A 20,861-nucleotide genomic window follows, 5' to 3' on the forward strand; every position below is an offset into this window, starting at 1 on the left:
TGTGGGATTATGACACAGTAGCGGGCTCTGTATTAATCTTCCGGTTCTTGCATTTCTTATTCCACCCTTGAGAAGGAAGGGGAAGCACTTTGTTTTGTAAGCCATGATCATACTTTTTTCCTCCATCCACTAAGGTGTTTGCCCATAGCTTTCCAAACGCTGGGAAAGGAATTAGCCAGGATGCCCTCAGCACCAGGGCAGCATTCTGTGTGGAGGATAAGGTCCAATAGTTACCCACTGACTAAATAAAAGGAAACCTTTATTGTTTCCCATTATGTAGAGAAGATGGAATTGGAATGAGAGGGGTCTCCTTTATTGTGATTTGTGATTTCTTGGTACCCTGTATGCTGCATGTAATCCTGCATTGTGTCGGCAGCATGGATGAAAGATCTTTATCCTATTCATTATTTCCTGGACATCTTACAAAATGGCACTATCCAGCCAAATTTGATTTAATAGCAAAATATATTTTAATTGAAAAATCATTTTAAGTAACCGAATAAAAATGTGTAGCGGGAACTTCCCCAGTAGACAGCAGAGTATGTACATTTTGTGAGTGGAGCAGCATCGATTTAATATACTTTTATTTAGAAAATACAAGCATATTTAAAAATGGAAACATGTAAGAAAGTATGTCACAAGGAATAACAAAATAGAACACAAAATACAAAGGCAAACCCCAAATAACAAGTTTACCAAACAAAACAAGACCCAGCACCGTGTTGGAATTTCTTTGCATAAGTTCAAGGATGCCCAGGACTCCCAGGAAGAGATGATCCTGCCTTTAGGAGAGCGGGTTGGCTGTGCAGTTGTTAAAACCCAGTCCTCCTTTTCCTGGAACAAAAAACAAAGAGATTCAACAGAAGAACTGAACCGAAGAGGTAATAGTTTAGGGGCTGATTCAAACAGGATTGAAAGTCTCAGATGCCTGGGCATCATCCATGACATTGTTTTGTACGGATGCGGGTCAGAAGAACACGGAGAACACGTATCATCTTACGGAAAGACCCGAGAATCAGCAGAACCTGAGTTTTGATCCTGGCTCAGTTTCCTGTCTGATAATCCTCTTATATGTAAAACGATGAGTTTGGACTTCAAATCTGAAGGTCTCTTATGGCATTAACAGTTAATAATTTATGGCATTTATTTAGGTTCAGTTTTCTGAAGATACACATGGAGATCAGAGGAAAGGCGCTTTCTTTCTGAAAGATGGAACTACCTGGGAACAATACTGGGTCGGTCTTACTCATCAGCAGAGCAGGTAATAGGTTGAGGGAGTTAATGGATGTCACAGGGCGTTTCACCACCAGCAGCTACTGCTGCCTGGAAACTGCCCCATCTGTGAACAAGCTTTATGGAGCATTGTTTTTTTGTGCCTGTACTCAGTAGGAAGGATGCAATCTTGTGGGAGAAAAGGAAATAAAAACATGCTTGGAAACATTTACTGTTTTGATTTCTCAGAAAAGCTTTCTCCTCTTCCCATTTCAGGGAATCACATTCCACCTTTCTTTGTTCATGGAATCTTCAGCCTCCTTTCCCCTTTCCCCAAAAAGTAAAGATTTTGACAAAATGACTCTTCACATTAGTACAGAGTAACTCAACCTAGGACCACAGTTCACTAATCCATGGTGGGCCCTTGAATAGATCTGGAGTAGTCAGTTCTTCTCCTGGAGTTTTAAACTGGGTCAGCACTCTATTTCTGTGGATGCTATGGTATGATCTGTAAAATGTGGAAGTTGTAAGCAGGTCGGTCCTTCCACTTGAACCGAGTAGCAGAGAAAACCACACTGCAGAGGATGGAGCAGGCACTGGAGAGAGGAGGGGAGATGGGCAGTGGAGGGTCTTGGGTGGCTTTCAAGTCTTCAGTCTGGTCCTACTAATGCTTAGGCATCTCACGTCTTTGGGTTCAATGCACGGTCCTTCTATTGGGACAACATATTCCTTTCTTTAATTGAGCAAGTTAAAGTTACAGTGAGAGAGTCCTAACTAAGATGTTTCTCCTAGGATAATCACTCACAGTACAAGGAGGCAGGGGCTTACCCAGTCTTCTGGGTTGAAGATGACCTTTCCTTAAATGTGGGATACGCTCCCGGAGCTTATTTTGCTGAACATACACATATGGATTCCTTTATTGAACTTTTGCATAAGAAAATCTAGATTTTTCTTCTTTATTAGTAGACAATATTTTCACAAAAGTTAATAGTTATCCTTCCCCTAGTTGAGAAAGAGCTCTTATGGGGAGTATTTTGATGTTAGGGAACCACACAAACAAACTCTGGAGGTCCTTTTCTTAACTACAAGATGGAGTTGAGTAGAGAGTCTAAAATTATAAGAATGTTATAAATACTTCCTGTTCCTTTTTGAGTCACTGCCATTCTTATTCCTTCTATCTTTTCTTTTTCTCTCTCCTTTTTTCCCCAGAACTTCATTCCAGCTTGATTTTCATTTTCTTCAATTCTTTCAACTCTGCTCTCAGGTAAAACTATCATTTTTATCTTGGAAGCTTCTACATATATAATCCAAATTTGCTCTTTGGGGTTTTTTTTCTCTCTGCAAAGGTGGCATATACTTGAGATGATACGGAGAAATTCATTGGCATGTGACTGACTTTTTTAAAAATCAAGTTTGGACTTTAATAAATTTTTGTCTTTGCAAGTTGACTCTGATATTCTCATCACAATGAAATAAAAGGAAATGGAAAAATTAGAGTTGTTTTCAGTTAACTAAATTTCCCACTTTTTAAAGGGAATATGAAAATATCCATTTGTTTTTAATGACTATTATAAGATGAAAGTAAGCATACATAATACAAATCTAAGTGATGTAATACAATAATATATAATGAAAGTCTCAAAATAGAGCTGGTAATATTCTGACATTTCAACATTTCTGAGGACGATGTTATAATATTGAAAATATTTTATCCATTGTATGATGTAGTATGTCTGACATTTCCCGAAGTTTAAAAAAGCTTAAATGTTGAGAGAGAAGAACAAAGCTAGAAGCATAATGTTCTCTGATTTCAAAGTATATTACAAAGCTATGGTATTCCAAATAGCATAGTGTTGGCATAAAAAATAGACACATAGATTGATGAAACAGAATAGAGCCCAGAAATAAACCCATGCATATATGGTCAATTGATTTATGACAAAGGAGCCAGGAAGATACAGTGAGGAAAGAATAATCTTTTCAACAGATGGTATTGGGGAAAAACTGGACAGCCACATGGAAAAGGATGAATCTGGACCCCTTTCTTAAACCATACATAAAAATTAACCAAAAATGGGTTAAACACTTGAATATATGAGCTGAAACCATAAGACTCCTAGAAGAGAACATGGTTGGCAAGCTCCTGACATTGGTCTTGGTAATGAATTTTTTTTTTTTTTTGATTTGACAGCAAAAGCAAAGACAGCAAAAGCAAAAATCAACAAGTGGGTTTACATCAAACTAAAATCTTTTGTACAGCAAAGGAAATCATCAACAAAATGAAAAGGCAACCTACTGCATGGTATCATATATCTGATAAGAGATTACCATCCAAAATATAGAAAGAGCTTACATAACCCAATAGCAAAAAAAAAAAAAAAAAACAAACAAACAAAAAAAAACACCCTTAAACCAAAATCAAAAAACAACCCAAACAATTTGATTCAAAATAGGCTGAGGATTTGAATAGACATTTTTCCAAAGAAGACATACAGAAGGCCAAAAGGTACATGAAAATATGCTCAAGGTTATGCTCAAGATTAAAAGGCAAGGTTTCCCTAGATGAAAAACTCAAATACGCTCAACATCATCAGTCGCCAGGGAAATACAAATCAAAACCACAACGAGGTATCACCTCACAACACTTAGAATGGTTATTATCAAGAAGACAAGACATAACAAGTTTTGGCAAGAATGTGGAGAAAAGAGAACACTTGTGTTCTGTTGGTGGGAATGTAAATCACCAACAGTGTACAACTATGCAGAACAGTATGGAGGTTCCTCAAAAAAAATAAAAAATAATTAAAAATAGAACTGCCATACAATCCAGCAATTCTACTTCTGGGTAATTTTCTGAAGAGAATGAAAATATTAGCTTGAAAAGATATATGTACCACTATGTTCATTGCAGCATTATTTATAACAGCCAAGATATGAAAACAACCTAAATGTCCACTGATGGATGAACAGATAAAGAAAATGTGATACACACACACACACACACAAATACTATTCATTCATTAAAAAAATGTCATTTTGCCATTTACAGCAACATGGATGACCTCTGAGGGCATTATACCAAGTGAAGTAAGTTGGACAGAGAAAGACAAATACCATATCTCACTTATATGTGGAATCTAAAAAAAACCCCAAACAACCAAAAAAACCCTCTTACAGATAGAGAACAGATAGATGGCTGCTAGAGACAGGCAGGGGGTGGGGAGAGGGTGAGTGAAATGAGTGAAAGGAGTCAAAAGATACAAACTTTCAGTTATAAAATTAATAAGTCAAAAAAGTAAAATAAATAAGTCATGGGGATGTCATGTACAGCATGGCGACTATAGTTAATAACACTATATTGCATATTTGGAGGTTGCTAAGATAGTAAATCTTAAAAGTTCTTAACAGAAAATAATAACAGAAAACAATAACAGAAAAAAATGTTATTATGTGGGGTGATGGATGCTAACTAGATTTATTGTGGTAATCATTTTGCAATATATATATATAAATATCAAATCATTATGTTGTATACCTAAAACTAATGTAGTGTATATCAATGATACTTCGTAAAAAAAAGTTTAAATTATTTTTAACTATTTTCCCTTAGACTTATTTTTGTGATAATCTTTTCTTAGCCATGATATTTATCTGGTTAGAAATGAGAAACCAATTGACAGACATATTTTTACATAAGTTTCTTTAGTCAATTAAATACTGCATATACATATACTAGAAATATGAAACAAGATTTTTGACTTGAAAAACAAACATTCCTTGTCAATTTCAATACTATTTTTTTATTGTAATCAGGAATGCAAATGAACATCAATATGATGTATTGAGTTTATTATTTATTTTACATCCTTACATATGAATGATGTAATATTCTGTTCAAGAGGGCAGTTAATTTATTTAATTAACCCCTTTTTGTGGAAAATTATGAAATGTTTATGGAATGTTTCATGAATTTGCATGTTATCATTTTAAAGGGGCCATGTTAACCCCCTCTATATTGTTCCAACTGGAAGAGTTGGAACTGTTCCATCTGGGAACAGCTGTTCCATCTGGGCAGTTTACGTGCTGCCCAGATGAGTACAAGATTATTTATTTTCGAGATATCACTTTGTCAATTCTTAACGAATATTTCTTTGTGTTGGCTCTAGTTCAAATTTAGAGCATCTGAAAATGGACATTTTTGGATGCAAACAGCTTATACTTAAACTAGAGATACCTTCAAGCTTTTGGGACAAACTTAACTTGATTTTTAACTTCTTTACATTATAGATAAACATTCATTTTTAATTGCCTTACCTGGAGCAGTCATGTCCTGTCCAAGCTGAGACACAATGACATCGGTTTGGTCTTACACATTTTCCACCATTTAAGCAGGGAGACTGGCAAACAGCTGGGATGAAAAATCCATGCATTTACTTAATTAATACTTAGCAAGTTGGAAGATGTCCATGAAGGCACACAGAATAAGATATGACTCTGCTTTCTGTTCTAGCCACTGCTATTCCCCATTGACCATTTGTATTACACATTTCTACCACTTTTTTGACCTCACATCATTATGTGACACCATCTCCCTCTTTCCCTCCAAGCTAATCCATTCTCATATTTAAGTCCCAGGCTAAGTCCTACCTATGTATTGAAACCTTTGCTGATAACATTAAATCCATTGATTTTTTTTTCATTTAATCTGTATGCAACCAATTTGACATATACAGTTTGAACTGCAAATTTTTCATATGTTCAATTAGATTATATAGCACTGGAGAGAGCTAGCAGTGAATTCTATGACTGAGTCATTACACCAGACATCAGATGCCCAGATTATCTAAAATAATGAAAAGCAAAGAAAGAAAGAAAAATAGTAGATGATTCAAAGCCCCTTTGTATTTGCTAGAAAACATATTTCATGGCTTTTACCATCTTTAACTGGAATTATAGAACCTGGAATAGAGTTAAAAATCAGCCACAGATAAAACCCTGAGGGAACACCCAAAGATTTACAATCTGGACATCTTTCTCACAAATCCACTGTGTCATAACCACACTCTTCAACTGCATGAATTTACTTGTTAAAAAACTTGTAGATGCTAAAAACTGATGAGGACCTAACACCCATGAGTTTAACATCTCAAAGAGAAGAAGAACTTCCTCGTGGAAGAGAATAAAATTCCTGTTGAAAGAAGGCTGGAAACAGGAAATGTTTCAGCCTCATGATAGCTTGAAAAAGTAGGTTTCCCTAGATGAAAAACTCATCTTTGGTGAAATATAAATAAATATCATTTCCTTAATCACTCATCCATAAAGCATGGGGAAAATGTCAGCAAGTTCCAGAAACTTGATAAGCAAGCACTGGGTGGGAAGAGAGAAGACAAATGTAAAACCCATCTTCACTCTTGGAGTAACTTTCTTGGGGGTTCAAGAGTAGCAGTGGGTCAAAAGAATGTATGTATTTGCCACAAAATAAAGAGGAAACTATGAAACAAAGCAAGATTAAAAAGCAAAAATAAAACCCAATCATTGAAAACTCACTCTCCATAGATTCTGCTTTTTAAAGATTTATTTATTTTTGAGAAAGAGCACAGATGTGCGTGCCTGCATGAGTTGAGGGAGGGGCAAAAGGAAAGGGAGAGAGACAGTCTCAAGCAGATTCCCCCCTGAGCATGGAGCTCAGTGTGAGGCTTGATCTCACAACCCTGAGATCATGACCTGAATTGAAATCAAAAGTCAGGTGCTCAAGTGACGGAGGCACCCAGATGCCCCACTCCTTTTTAATAGTGTGATGATTTAGTGGTTCCTGACTGTACTAACAAATTCATTTCACCTCTTTGCCTAATACCTTACTACCTTCCTCTTTCCCTATAACATTGATGCCCCCAATGTTCCCTTTGGGCTACGTGCCTTCTGCACCATCTTACACTTTTCTCCATGAATGTTTTCCAGGGATGACTTATGTATCGCTATCTTCAATCTAGATGTATCTTCTGGGAACCTAAACCCAAACTAAACTATCAGACCTCTACCTTATATGTTTCACAGGCTCCTCAAACTCAGCACGTAGCTACTTAACTCCTCATCTATACCTTCACATCTGCTCCTCATGAGTTCTCTGTTTCAGTAAAAGGCACCACTCCCTAAGGTGCCCAAAAGGTGTAATCAATCTTGATGCATCTCAGACTTTTATTCCCACGATAAATCTATAACCAAATAGTGAGTCACCTCCCTAACTTCTCTCAAATCCACTCTTCCTGGTTATCATTTTTTCAGACTTCATTACATCTTGCCAATGCTGCTTTATTAACTTCCTAAGTGGTCTCCCTATCGTATGTCTTGCTTTCTGCCATTTTCCATACTGCTGCCAAAATTACTTTTCTAAAAGAAAATCTCATCACGTGATTTTTTTGTTTAAAACCTTTCAGTGGTTTCTGTTACTCATAAGACATAATTCAGGATCTTGACCTTGGCACACAATGCATTTCCTTCTTTGGCTCTGCCCAACTTTATAGCTTCATTTCCAATCACACCCCTACATTTCCTCCATGGCTTCAGTTCTACTATGTTGAACACACCTGTGTTATGCTTCCATGCCTTTGACTAGAATGATCGTCTCCTGGTGACTACTCTTGTTCTTCTTCTGATTCTATGCTTATGAAGACTTCTGAATGTCTGTGCTGGGTTAGTATGCCCATATTCACTGTTGCCATAACCCTTTTTAGAGAATTTAATTAACCTCTAGTTATCTCTTTATAGGCCATTCCACATCCTTTCTGCTTCTCTAGATTAAATTCCAGAGGTCAGGAACTCCTGTTTCATATGCTGTTTTATGCTTAGTGTGTAGGGTGTGTGAGTAGGATACGTGCTTAGGTAGCTGCTATAAGAAAGGAACATTATGTGGCTCAGTGTCATTAGGGACCTTATGCTAATTAGGGAGTCAAGGAGCTAAAAGAAATACAAATAAATGAGATCAATGGGGCTTTAGACTGCGTGGTTGTACCTAATTGTGTCATATCTATAGAAATGGAATGCTAGAAAATAGATTATTGTGGTATAAAGCAGGTTTGGAAACCAGAAGAAACTTAGGCAGGGCACCCAAGTTTGGAGAGGGAGGGGAAAGAGGGAGACCTCAAACTTGCGCTGAGAGATGGGGATAAACAGGGAAGCCCTCACTGCAGGGGACAGAGTGTGATTGGCTGGACAAGAACTGAGTTTTATCAGTTTATCAGAGGTGTGTCAGCCTCTGCAGAGCCTTGGAAGTCAGAAGAATTTGTGCTGAAAACTTTGGGCTGGATGTGGAGACCACAGGGAACCATTTTAGGTTCTGAAATAGGGCAAAGAGGTACACCAAAAGGAGTACATAATGATGTTTAGCTTGGAAATAATAGATACAGGAAGATTAACCGGTAGACTCTGATGGTGATCCCAAGAAGAGATATTCTACTAGCTGGTGATAGCGGGGACACAGCAGGATGGAGGAGGTACTGTGTAGAGAGAAACAGAAAGGTGCTGACGCTGGTAATCTCAGCAGAAGGAGTGGGAGAATCAAGGATGCCTCCACCTGGAAGAGCAGGGCCACCACCTATAGTGTCAGATGACTGGGAAAGGGCTAGACTCCTTTGCATGTGACTTCAATTAGGGGAATGCAGATAAAACAGCAAAGCTGATTTGTTACAAACACTAGATAGAGTACTTTTAGGTTTCAAGTAAAAGCTTCTCATTTAGCCTCCAGTAGATCTTTACTTTTCTACATTCATGGATGGCTGTTTCAGCTTTAGGTAGGGGGACTACACAACTGGTTTTGCCTGTGACAGTACATTTTACTCCCATTTCCTTAGTTCACCCCTTTTGCTTGCAAAAATATCCTAGTTTGAAGGCTAAATTATATCGTCACCCAGCCTTAGAGCTCATGACAAGCTCTGGGACCAACATGCCTGTTCTACTTGGTGTTTCACCCCACCAGAGGGGTGGTATAAATATTGTTTACAGGAGGGGTGGTGGTATGTTGGAATTAATCTCAAATAAATACAGCAAGTTCTATTCTTTTAACAGTTGTCTTAAAATTTCAGACTTTAAAAAAGGTTGAAACCTATCATTTTAAACTGAATCATTTCTTTAACATGAGAAACTTATCATACACAGGCACTATGCTAGGTACTGGGTATCTAACGATCACAAAGAGGTATCCCTGCTCTCAAGTGGCATATAATCTAATGGGAATAAGGACAGATGGATAATCAATTATTAAACTGTAGAAGAGCAGATGTCTTATTTGAGATAGGTAAGGGTGTTTAGGGGGACGTGTTTATCTCCCATCAATCAACAGTAGTTTGTTACTGTTGTCCGTGAAGGAATTATCTCTTTGATGAGATTTTCACTTTAACTTAGATGGTATTTATGCAGAGCCTTGTTCTTTCTAAATAGTTATGACAAGTTAGTAATTCGATTTCATAGAGATTAAAATAAATATTCTTCTGAACCTCTGTATGTTTTCTCAATGTTCTGCAAAGAGCAGATGATACGAAGAAGGCTGACAACTGAGTTGACTTAGATGCGTATCTTTGGTTCATGGCCCAGACAGGTGTCTCTGGAAGCAGCTATAGAGTCCAGCATTGAGACTCTCATTCAAGAGACCATCTTGAGGAATTCTTGAGAGGTTTTGGCATCTTTTTGTTTCACTGCTACCTGTGAATCTGAGTCACACTCACCAGTGTCCTCTAGGGCCTCTTGGAGCCAAAGCAACAAGAAAACAAGCCCGGAGAGAAGGCCTACCTGTATGACAGCGGGACCCCGTCCAGCCAGGTGGACAGTCACACTGGTAAGGGGCTACACAGCGACCACCATTCAAACAGGGGAGAATGCATATTGCTAGAAAAGATATATATTGAAAAAGATTTAATCAAAATACACTCAGATATGTTCAAGTGTTCAAAAAACATTTTCCAGGAAGATAAAACCCTCAATGACCCACTAGAGAGTCTCCCTGGCTATGTTCTGTTTATTCATCAGTATCATTGGAAAAACACCAGCAGGAAAGTAAGGATGGACCTTTAGCCTAACAGAATGACTCTAGTGCCAAATGCACTCTTTTAGAGAGGATATACCATAATCGACGTCTGCTAAGTGCTTTGCTCTCTCTTCACAGAATAATCTTCTCCATTTATTATCATTTCAAATTTCCTTTTCAAATTACATGAAATGCTCAAGAGGGTTGGCTGTCTCAAGGCTTCTTATTGTCTTGAATTAAATGTAAGAATAGGGTCAGATGGGTATCCTGGAGGCTGGTTTTGGCAATACATTAGTATCTCCATTAGTAGTGATGGGACACCTCACCCTTCATTTCCTTGGAGCAGTGGCACTTACAGCCTCCAAGGCAATCACTCTTCCTAGAAATCATTGAGCTCTTTAAAGAGGAATAGTCCGTTTAAAAGGAGTGAGATTGTCTATTGACTTGCCACACAATGTACGGTTCTCAAGCCAATAGCATTGGCATTACCTAGGTGTAGGCTAGAAATGCCAACATCTCAGGTCCTAACTCAGAACTTCTGAATCAGCATCTGCATTTAAAATCTCCCAGATGGGTTGTATGGACATTAAAGTTTGGGAAGCCTTGGTCTAATGCAGGAGGGTGGGCACATGCTCAGTGAGCTAAGCTAGGCCTGCTATCAGGGTCCTCCAGGGTAAATGTTTCCCTGGTCTTTGGACTCTTAGCATGACAGCAAGTCAAGTTTGGGAGTCCTAAATGGGAAGGAATGATTAGAGAGAAGAGGAAGGAAAAACATAATTTCTCTTCTTTCTTAATCCCTGTGAAACTACTTGTTTTCATGAGTTGTTAGCAGCCTCAATTTATTTCCATTGCATATTTTCCTTTCCAGATTAGTTGCAAAAGCTACACTCAAAACAGTTTTAGAATGTCTTGTAATGTGTCTGGCCTTCAAAAAAACTGATACAGACCAATGGGCATCACACAAATGACTCTTAATGTGATTTACACACACCACTCCCAAAGAAACATGAAATCATTTTATCCCCATATATATTTTTAAAGATACTGAAACAAAGTATAGTTTAGACATTAAAAACACCCTTTTAAAATCACTTATTTTCATTCTCCTGAAAGTTCAAATTCAAATGTATTTTTATAAGGATCAAAATTCCATAATAATTTACTAAGCATTGTGTAGATACCAGAGTGCCAACTTTCCCTGTTTTCTTAGTTGAGAAGAACTACCCCTAATGAAAAAGAGTCAACAGTGGGCTGTAAATACTAGAGTGTGACCCAATGCCGTGAATTTCTCCCAACCGCAGCAATGAGCAGTGTGGTACATAAGTGGGTCTGAGATAGGGAAGATATTGGCTGGGAAATCCTCTATTATAAGTTCCTTCTCAAGAGAATTCTTGGAAATTTGTGACAAAAGGCATTTGGCAATGGCTCTGGATGGATCTTTATAACTGTATTTGAAAGGTCATTTATATTCTAGATCTTTTGCAACTAATTGACATACTCAGATCAACTTTAGGCGCTCTTGTCGGGTCTGCTACAGGATTTAAGCAAATCAATTCCTTCTAATAGTAAAGCCAGTTCCTAGTAACTTCCTCGAGTTGGCAGCTTCCAGGCAAATTATCAGGATTCAAAGTAAAATTTAAGGATATAACATGTAAGGTTTGAGGATAGACTCACGCTCTTCACAGAGGCGCCCCATCCAGCCATCTGGACAGGAACAAGCATTGGGGCGTTGGCAGATACCTCCATTCTGACATGGGAATCGACAGACAGCTGGAAAAGAAGGAGGATGGATCATAAATCCAGGGAATTATGGAAGAGTATTTGTCAGAAAATAAGATTTCTTATTCACATTTCATAATATTTCCTTGAGTCAAGCAAAGAAACAAAAGCAAATGTCAAGATTCAGAAAGGGATAAACATGAGAGCTCTCAGAAAGGGGCATAAACAAGCTTGGGTAGTTCTGAGAATATGGTTTTCCAAATTTTAGTAATTTGGGGATTCAGGGCAGAAGGGAACAACGTGGTTTAGACAAAATGTAAGCTCTTTTGGTCTGGACCAGGGGAAGTGTCTCTTTCAGCAGAGCTGAGAATGCCCTTCCAAAGATGGCCTTTGATGGTCAATAGCTCTTGGGAGCTGCCACCGTCATTCATTGTCTTAAAATAAGCAAGTGAAGAAACAAACAAGTGAGCAAGCAAACACTGAAGTCTCATTTGGCTTCTGTTTTTAAGTGAAGCTTGGGCTAGTCTATGAGGCTGTTACGTCCTCCCTTGCCCTCTCATGAGGAGGTTGTTCTCTTATATCCCATGTGTTAGTGATTTCATTTCTCATTGTTGCTTTCAGACAATTAATCTCCCTTCTCCTGCAAACTCTCTTGCCTCTTTGAGGCCCATGCCATTTGTTCATTGGTTTTTCTCAATTGTCCCATCCCCCAAGGGTCATTAAAGGCTCTGGCCTTTTTACCCCAAATCCAAATCTGACCATTGTCATGTGGACAACCCACTCAACAATCTGAGTTTTCTTTTAGTTCCTTGTTATATTTGTCTTGTTCACTAGCATAGCTCTTGACTTTCAGTAAATATTTGTAGAATGGAACAATCATGATTTGTAAGAAAGAATTCTATTTTATTAGAACAATGTAAGTTTTAGGACATACTAGAATGGTTCATTATCTATCTCTTTCAATTTTGCAGAATTTGAAGCACAGATCCTTCTTCCCCCAAGAAGATTTTATTGAATGCACACACAAAATTCATTCTTGGGTTTGCAAATTCAATACACCAAGTGAAGGGACAGTAGTGCTTATATAAACATGGAGTGCTTTTCACCAACCCCCAGCATGGCCAGGGAGACCAAGAGGTAGGCTTCATTTCCCTGGGACTGGACAGTACCTCTTGTCTCTTACATTGCCCATGGGATGGACTACCCCATCTCCAGTGGGGTTAAAGGTCTGTTCAGAATGAGGATGGAACTGGAATCTGCTGAGACACCTGAGTATCCCAGAGGTACCCTCAAGGCTCAGACATGCTGCAGCTCCCCCTAGCAGTTGGAGAGTAGAACACTATGAAGAGCCATGATTGACTCAGGAAGGAGCCATATGCCAGGTCAGAGTTCCCTATGAAAGCTTTCAAAACTCAAACCCATAATAAAGTTAAGGAAAATGACATAAATGTCAAAAGAAAATTTAAAGCCACGGAAAAATAAAAGAGCATGCATACAGTTATTGGCTTTGTCAGACTTTCATATGAATTTCCCTACAGCTTCACTGAGACATAACCATGCAAATATTTCCTTACCTCTGCAAATAGGAGGTGATGTCCAGGTTCCATTCTCTAGGCAAATACTCCTTAGGGAGCCCTCCAACATGTATCCACTGTAACATGAGTAGGTGATCATGTCCCCATACTGATAATGTATGCCTCGAGCAATTGCATTTCCTACATGAGTTGGTGGACCACAGGATATTTCTACAGGAAAACAAAACCACAATGAAGTCTGTGCTACTAACTCAGCCAGTGGATAGAAGAGAACACAATCTCAAGCCAAAGACTGAATTTATTTTAAGAGCAAGGATAAAACACATAAAGGTACCTTTTTATAATAACTAAAAGATACTAGGGATTAAAAGCATAATCTGCTCCTGTTTAGAAAAATGAGATGTGCACGATCAAAGGTTTGTCTTCTAATTCAAACACTGAAGCTGCGCTGCCATTTTTTACTCAGCCAAGAAGTCTCTAGGAGCCCAATGAGCTCTTGTGGATTGCCAAAGAGATGGCTTCCGAGAGAATGTCAATGCAGGAAGCTTATCAAATTAGAAGGGGAGAAGCCTGGGGATTATTTGTAGTCTATTGTTTTAGAGTGAAGATCATGAATTACAGTACTGCATATTCCATCAAGGCTGTTTTATTAGTTCCTAGGACAGCACCTGGCATGTAGTGGGCTCTTGATACATGTTTGAAAAATGAGTAAATGAATGAATATTGTCTCTAGCCTGTCCATACGCAGTTTACACACCTTGGTGAGACTTATGACATTCAAGGTTTCACATCAGTCTCCTTCTTTTCAAGACCGTGAGGCAGTGACTCTTCGCTTTTGCAATGTGTGAGATTGAATGATAATCCTCTTTTAAAAGCTACATGTATTGTATATTTAAATAAAAAATCTTATAACTAATTTTGCCTTGAGAAGTCCTGAAATAACTAGAGTTATTCTGGGGTGGCTCACAAGACAAGGACTGGATTGGAGCTGGGACTCCAATCAATATCCAATTTGTATAAATGTATGATGATGACTCTCCATGAATTGGCTTATAAAAGGTCACTTTGTGGTCATAATAATATTTTAAAAAAAGATTTAATTTATTTATGAGAGACACAAAGAGAGGCAGAGACATAGGGAGAAGCAGGGTGCCTATGGGAGCCTGATGCGGAACTTGATCCCAGGATCCAGGGATCACAACCTGAGCCAAAGGCATATGCTCAACCACTAAGCCACCCAGGTGCCCTTGTGGTCATAATACTACTAAGAACTTATTTAAAGCGATGACTGATGTGTATGATTTTTCTAAATTTTCTTTTCCTTCTAAGGTGATTATAAACACCAATTCAGTGAGTCAGATGTCAAATATGTATTACTGCCTACTGTCCATCAGAAACTGGAAAGAAACCAATGAAGATAATGCTGTCCCTTTGCTCAGACAAGTGGAAGAATGATGAACAACTTCAAAAGAGCTGTCATATAGGCCTGGATACTACACTATAGGAAAATCAAGGTGAATGCAACTAATTATGCTTAAGATTATCAAGGTACAAATCACAGTGAAAGTGACATTTGAATTGGGCTATAGAGCTTGAGTGGATCAGAAGGAAAGAGCTTCCAGCTTGGGGGAGCAGCATGTAGAAAGACTGTGATAAGAGGATGCCTGGTTTCCTGAAGTGATCAAAACACAGATTTCAGATCACCTATATGGGAATCACCTTGGGTTCTCGCTAAAAAGTGCGAGAAAATTTTGGGAGTTTCTAGTTTATGAGTCTGCATCTTATCTACCTTCCCTAGGTGATTCCCATATGTGCTAAATTTTAATCACTGATTTGTAAGGATAAATATCAGGATGAGGTGAAAAGAATGAGGTAATTTGTTGCTCTTGTCCCTCAGGGAAGAGATTTTCTTCTAAACCGGAGGCTTTGTGTTTAATAAAAAATGCAAAAGAGGGACTGAGGAAAGCAAACAATGGTAGAAATTATCTCCTTCTCTCCAAGGCAACCCCTGAACCTCTCAAGAATATTGAGGAATGGGGCACTTGGGTGGCTTGGTTGGTTAAGCCTTCCACTCAGGTCATGATCTCAGGCTCCCTGCTCAGTGAGGAGTCCACTTCTCTCTCTCTCTCTCTCTCTCTCCTTTTGCTCCTTTCCCCCACTCGTCTTCTCTCTCTCTCTCTCAAATAAATAAATAAATAAATAAATAAATAAATAAATAAATACAATCTTTAAAAAAAGAAAAAAGGAAAAAAGAATATTGAGGAATAATCAAACATGTACTCGAGTGCATGTCTCTTCTTGCTCTCCCTTCCAGTGCTCTGAGTGGTACGTCTTAGGGAGCCGAGACCAATGTGGGGATATGTGTGCAGAATCAGGCCACTTGGCCTGCGTTAGTTAGGGCTGCTGGTCAAAGCTTACACATACATAGTTCGTTCCACTTCACTTGGAGTAGATTTTATAAGGCTAAAAGTATAGTACACATTTCCTGGAGTAAGATCTAAATTCTAAACTGTAGTAGGCTGCTAGTTGAAAATTCAGGCACGTGGGCTATTGATGTATGTCTTCCTATCAAAAGACATTGCTAAGATAAATACACTGATTCATTTATTCTTCAAAACAAACCTATAACATAGGTATTGGTGCTATTAATACATGAGAGCCCTGAGGTTCAGAGAAGTTAGGGCATGGCCATAAGTTTACTTAAAAAGTTTTGAGGATAGGATTCAAACCCAGGTCCTCTCTGACTCCACAATCCCTGTGCCCTTCACATGCACATTTCTTTACTAATTGGAGCGCAAATGTTCTGAAGATGAAGGCCATCGCAGGCATGGTATAGGCTATATAGCCCAGTGCCCTGCAGCTGGTTAGACTCAATGAATATTTGTTAATTTTTTCCTACAGAGGGAGTTGTTTGGACTACAAAGGAGCCAGAGGGTAGGATGTTGGGCAGAGCAGATGTTTTAAGTGATGGAAGTGTGTGTCAAGAGACGTCAAGAGTAATCACAAGGCAGCAAGAGATGCTGCCATATTGTGTATTATGTACCAACATGGTTCTAGCCCAGACTGGAACCCAAATTGTGGTTCCAGGACCAATATCACCAGCAGCAACACTTGGGAACTTGTTTGAAATGCAAATTCTTAGGCCTCACCCCAGACTACTGAATTAGACTTTCTGGTGGTGGTTGGGGGGGGGGGGTGCAGAAATCTGTTTTAAACAAGCCCTCCAGGTAGTTCAAGTTTGAGAACCACTGTGGAATAATTTTTGTATTGCAAAGCATCCACAGCCTATTAAAGGATAGTTTGGGATTCTCAGAAAATGAGAAAAACATGTACTTTATTTTATTTAAAAAATTTTACAATAATCTCCACGCTCAACGTGGGGCTCAAAATCATGACCTCAAGTTCAAGAGCTGCGTGTTCTACTGACTTAGCCAGCCCGGCACCCTGGAAAAAATATATTTTAGATTTAATATTTTGCTCATTCTTAGAAGAACATATTTTGAAAATCTGTTCAGTGAATTCTGGCCAGATAGGTTTTAGCCAACTTCTGGAAAGTTTTTTCTTTTTATATTTGGAATTCAAAGATCTTTTAAAAAAATTATCAACATAGAAGCTGATAACCATGACAGAGATCTAAATATCTACATTTAAATTACTTGAATGAAAATATCTCACAAGGAAGAATAAATATTCTGCACTAATGAAATGAACTGGATTCCATCATTTACTTACTTTCACATTTGGCATTTGTCACCGTCCATGTCTCATCGGGGTTACAGGTAATGATGCCCCAACCCTGGAGCAGGAAGCCTTCTCTACACTTGATGGACACGTTCTGATCAACATAAAACTCCTTTTCAGAAAGGACAGCATTCTCAGGAATCACAAAAGGAACAGGGCATGGATTTGCTGTTAAACAGGAAAAAAAAATGCTTACTGATATTCTTCTTCTCTTCTTCATTTATTTCTCTAAAGATAGAGAACGATGAGCCCTGTAGGAACTGGGTTCTCAGTGATGATAATATGAGGCTTAAAAATACAGAACTTCAAACATTAAAAAAAGTAAATGTGTTTTATAGCCACATGAAATTATCTTTAAGGATAAGATCGGATAAGATCTGAAAACCCCAAGTTATTCAACCACTAACACATTGTCCTAAAATTCTAAGATGGTAAATTAAATAGTTGTTTGAAATATGGCCCAACACTGGGAAAAGAAAAGGTGTGCCAGGAATCAGGGAGTGCATCAAACATCCCCTTAGTTTTTGAAGAATATTAAGAAAGCATAGTAAGTGCTTCTCATTGTCACTTTACTTTCTTTTACTGAACATCCTTCAGAAGGATGCCCCAGAACATCCTCAGACTTTTCTATGTGACTGAATAAAACTTCAGACTCACACTGCTTAAAAAAGGGTATTATAACTTAAATTGTGGAGTTTGTGAGGCTTGTTCATAAAAATGGATTCATTTTATACATCTGAAGCAAAAACAAAATTGATTATAGTGCAAGGATTTCTTAGTGCAAGTGTGTGACACACATATCAACATATTTCAGAAGTTTTGGTTTTTCTGATTTCCAAAGAAGTATTTATGAGTGAAGCAGATGTCAGCTGAATCCTAAAGACACAGTTACTACATTATAATACTTTAAACAACACCAGGGCGCTCTCAATTTAGATCTTGCATGTGAATATTGTTTTCATTCTAGTGCTTACAACTAATTATCTTCATTCACTATATTTATATATACTTTATTATATTAAAATTCCATGTAAATATATTCTCTCTTTACCCTTTTACATCTTCAATCAAATTCATTATACATTTGCGTCTAATTTTTTTCATTAAGTTGCATTTTTTTTTTTATTAGTGCCTTGGACTATCTGTAATCATCCAAGGAATCTGGTGAAAGCTAATTTGCAGACTGGATATTCCAGATAACGTGAACAGATTTTAAAAACACCCCATAGTATTTGGTTTGAATATACACAGATAGCTTTCTTGGGGCTAATTTCACTCAGAGGAGTTTCCTCTAGGTTTTAGACATCTGGGAAACGAGTCAGGAAACTGAATCTGATTAAAACCTCTCTTAGAGTCAACACACACGTTTGCAGAGAGGATGTGGGTGGCTCCAAACTCCGTGTCCGGTGCAATGTATCTCAGGTGCTCCTTCAAGGCTGTACCCTCTGTTGCAGGAATACACTACCCTGAGTCCAGCAGTCGTGTTTTCAACTTCGGCTTTCCCATTCAGAAACCCAAGCGGAGCTTCACACCTGGTCTCTAGAAAGAAAAATGAAAGCCTTGTATGAAATGCTTCTTCCAATCCTCTTTCCTCCTTCTGCTACAATTGCTGGAGGTACTTAATGCATCATATCAAATATTAAAGCCTGCTCATTTGTGAGACACAGGGATATGCTTTGAATCAAAGGAGGAAAAAATCCCCAGCATGGGGACACCTGGGTGGCTCAGTGGTTGAGCGTTTGCCTTTGGCTCAGGGCTTGATCCCGAGGTCCCAGGATCAAGTCCCACATCGGACTCCCTGCAGCATATGTTGCTGCCTCTCTCTGTGTTTCTTATGAATAAATAAATAAAATATTTTTAAAAAAGAATTTAAGATTTCTGTATATGTAAAATCAAATCATTAATCTACCCCAGAAGATATGGTAAAAACAACAATGAACAAAGATTTGCAGACCTCAAGTCTTACTGCCAGCCTTGCCACTAACTTAATTTATGATATTGGACAGGTCACTGTACTTCTCCTCGTCCCTCTATTTACTTACTTAGCAAGAGAGATAAATCTAGCTGATCTTGACTTAGTCCAATCTAGACTGGCTGACTCATCTAAGAGGCTGCTTAACTAGATAATTTAAGAGGCCAATTCTAGTTTGAAACTTTGATAACTCTCCCAGGATTATTAAGAGAAAAAGGTTTAAAGCCCGACATTTTAATAGGCTTGTACACTTCAACTAAATATAGCTGATCCTTGAACAACATGGGGGCTAAGGGTGCCAACACCCCATGCTGACAAAAATCCACAAATAACTTAACTTTCCCAAAACTTAACCAAAGCTTACTGTTGACTGGAAGCCTTCCTGATAACATAAACAGTTGATTAACAAATCTTTTGGATGTTACATGTATTATATACTGTAGTCTCACAATAAAGTAAGCTTTAGAAAAGAAAGTGTTATTAAGAAAATCACAGGGAAGAGAAAATAAGTTTCTAGTACCATACTGTATTTATTGAAAAAACCCCACATGTAAGCAGACACGCACAGTTCAAACCTGTGTTGTTTATGGGATCAACTATACATTGTCTCTGGCAGAGGAATCATATGGGCTATGTGTTGGGAATAAACTCATATGGATTAACTCGTATTTTGCTAAATAAACTTGGATGCTCTCATAAAGTGAGTGAATGTAAAATTCCACAAAAATGTGACTTTCATTTATTTGACAGATGTGACAGCATCACTTTAAAAAAATGTCAGCATTGGATGGTACCATCACCAAAAAGCAACAGTGCTAAGCCTTCTAATTTATAATTATTTGGGGGAAAAAAAACCACAAAAAGAATGCAAATAGTTAACTAATTACTAAACAAAATCTTTGCCATTCCAGAGTCAGTAATCTTGTGTTCTATTTCAATTTAATCATTCATTTCTACCACAATTTTTGATGTAGATGTGTGGAATCTACATCAATTTTTGACTCTTTTATTAGTTTGGTGCTCTTGAGCAAAAGCCCAGAAAAGATTCTCATACGGTTTATGGAGATGATTAAAATTTTTTTCTGAATTAAAAAACTGGTTTATAAAGGAAATGTGGCCACATTATTATGTGTTCTCAGTATTGTTTTTGGGACTGCTAAATGTCATTTGACTTACTTTTGCACGTTGCTACCTCTCCACTCCACCTTCTGTTCTTCTGACAAACACGTTCCTTGTTCCCCTGTGAATCCATGAAAAAAAGGGTATTTTCAAGATTATACCTCAATAATGGGAAGATAATAAGGGAATACAAAGTAATCTTAGCTATGAACCTGAATCTCCCGGCACTGGAATGCTAAATAAATTCATTAAATAAATAAAGTTTAAGGGCTAGGCTTAGATTTTTAGAAATGCTTTCATCAAATTACTTCAAAATTCATACCTGGGCTGACCAGTGTAATTAAAGTACAGACTTGGTTTCACTTTCTATTTAAGTGACAACTGATTATAACCAATACCAAAGATAGATGAGGAATGTGTCTGAAATGTCAAAGAGGTATATTTGCTTAGTAAATTTTAAAAAATATCTTGGATTGAATTTATTTTTTTTATTTTTATTTTTTTTAAAGATTTTATTTATTTATTCATGAGAGACACAGAGAGAGAG

At 37.9% G+C, this 20,861-nt stretch overlaps 1 protein-coding gene and 1 pseudogene across 3 annotated transcripts in view; both read right to left on the bottom strand.

The window, feature by feature from the left end:
* Window positions 1-446: 446 nt before the first annotated feature.
* The window catches only part of SVEP1 (sushi, von Willebrand factor type A, EGF and pentraxin domain containing 1), a 181,887-nt gene continuing 161,472 nt past the window's right edge, over window positions 447-20,861 (bottom strand). For all 3 annotated transcript variants that reach the window (XM_072842318.1, XM_072842317.1, XM_072842316.1), the window contains 8 exons: window positions 20,372-20,435; window positions 18,589-18,762; window positions 17,215-17,391; window positions 13,522-13,692; window positions 11,903-11,998; window positions 9,994-10,089; window positions 5,527-5,620; window positions 447-834 (listed from right to left, as the gene is read on the bottom strand). In XM_072842318.1, coding sequence (XP_072698419.1) covers window positions 813-834; window positions 5,527-5,620; window positions 9,994-10,089; window positions 11,903-11,998; window positions 13,522-13,692; window positions 17,215-17,391; window positions 18,589-18,762; window positions 20,372-20,435 — 894 coding nt within the window. In that variant the 3' untranslated portion in view covers window positions 447-812. The remainder of the gene's footprint in view (window positions 835-5,526; window positions 5,621-9,993; window positions 10,090-11,902; window positions 11,999-13,521; window positions 13,693-17,214; window positions 17,392-18,588; window positions 18,763-20,371; window positions 20,436-20,861) is intronic.
* Window positions 5,160-5,258, bottom strand: LOC140642044 (U6 spliceosomal RNA; annotated as a pseudogene).

Source organism: Canis lupus, chromosome 10 (genome assembly GCF_048164855.1).
Source record: "Canis lupus baileyi chromosome 10, mCanLup2.hap1, whole genome shotgun sequence".
Taxonomy (NCBI): Eukaryota; Metazoa; Chordata; class Mammalia; order Carnivora; family Canidae; genus Canis; species Canis lupus.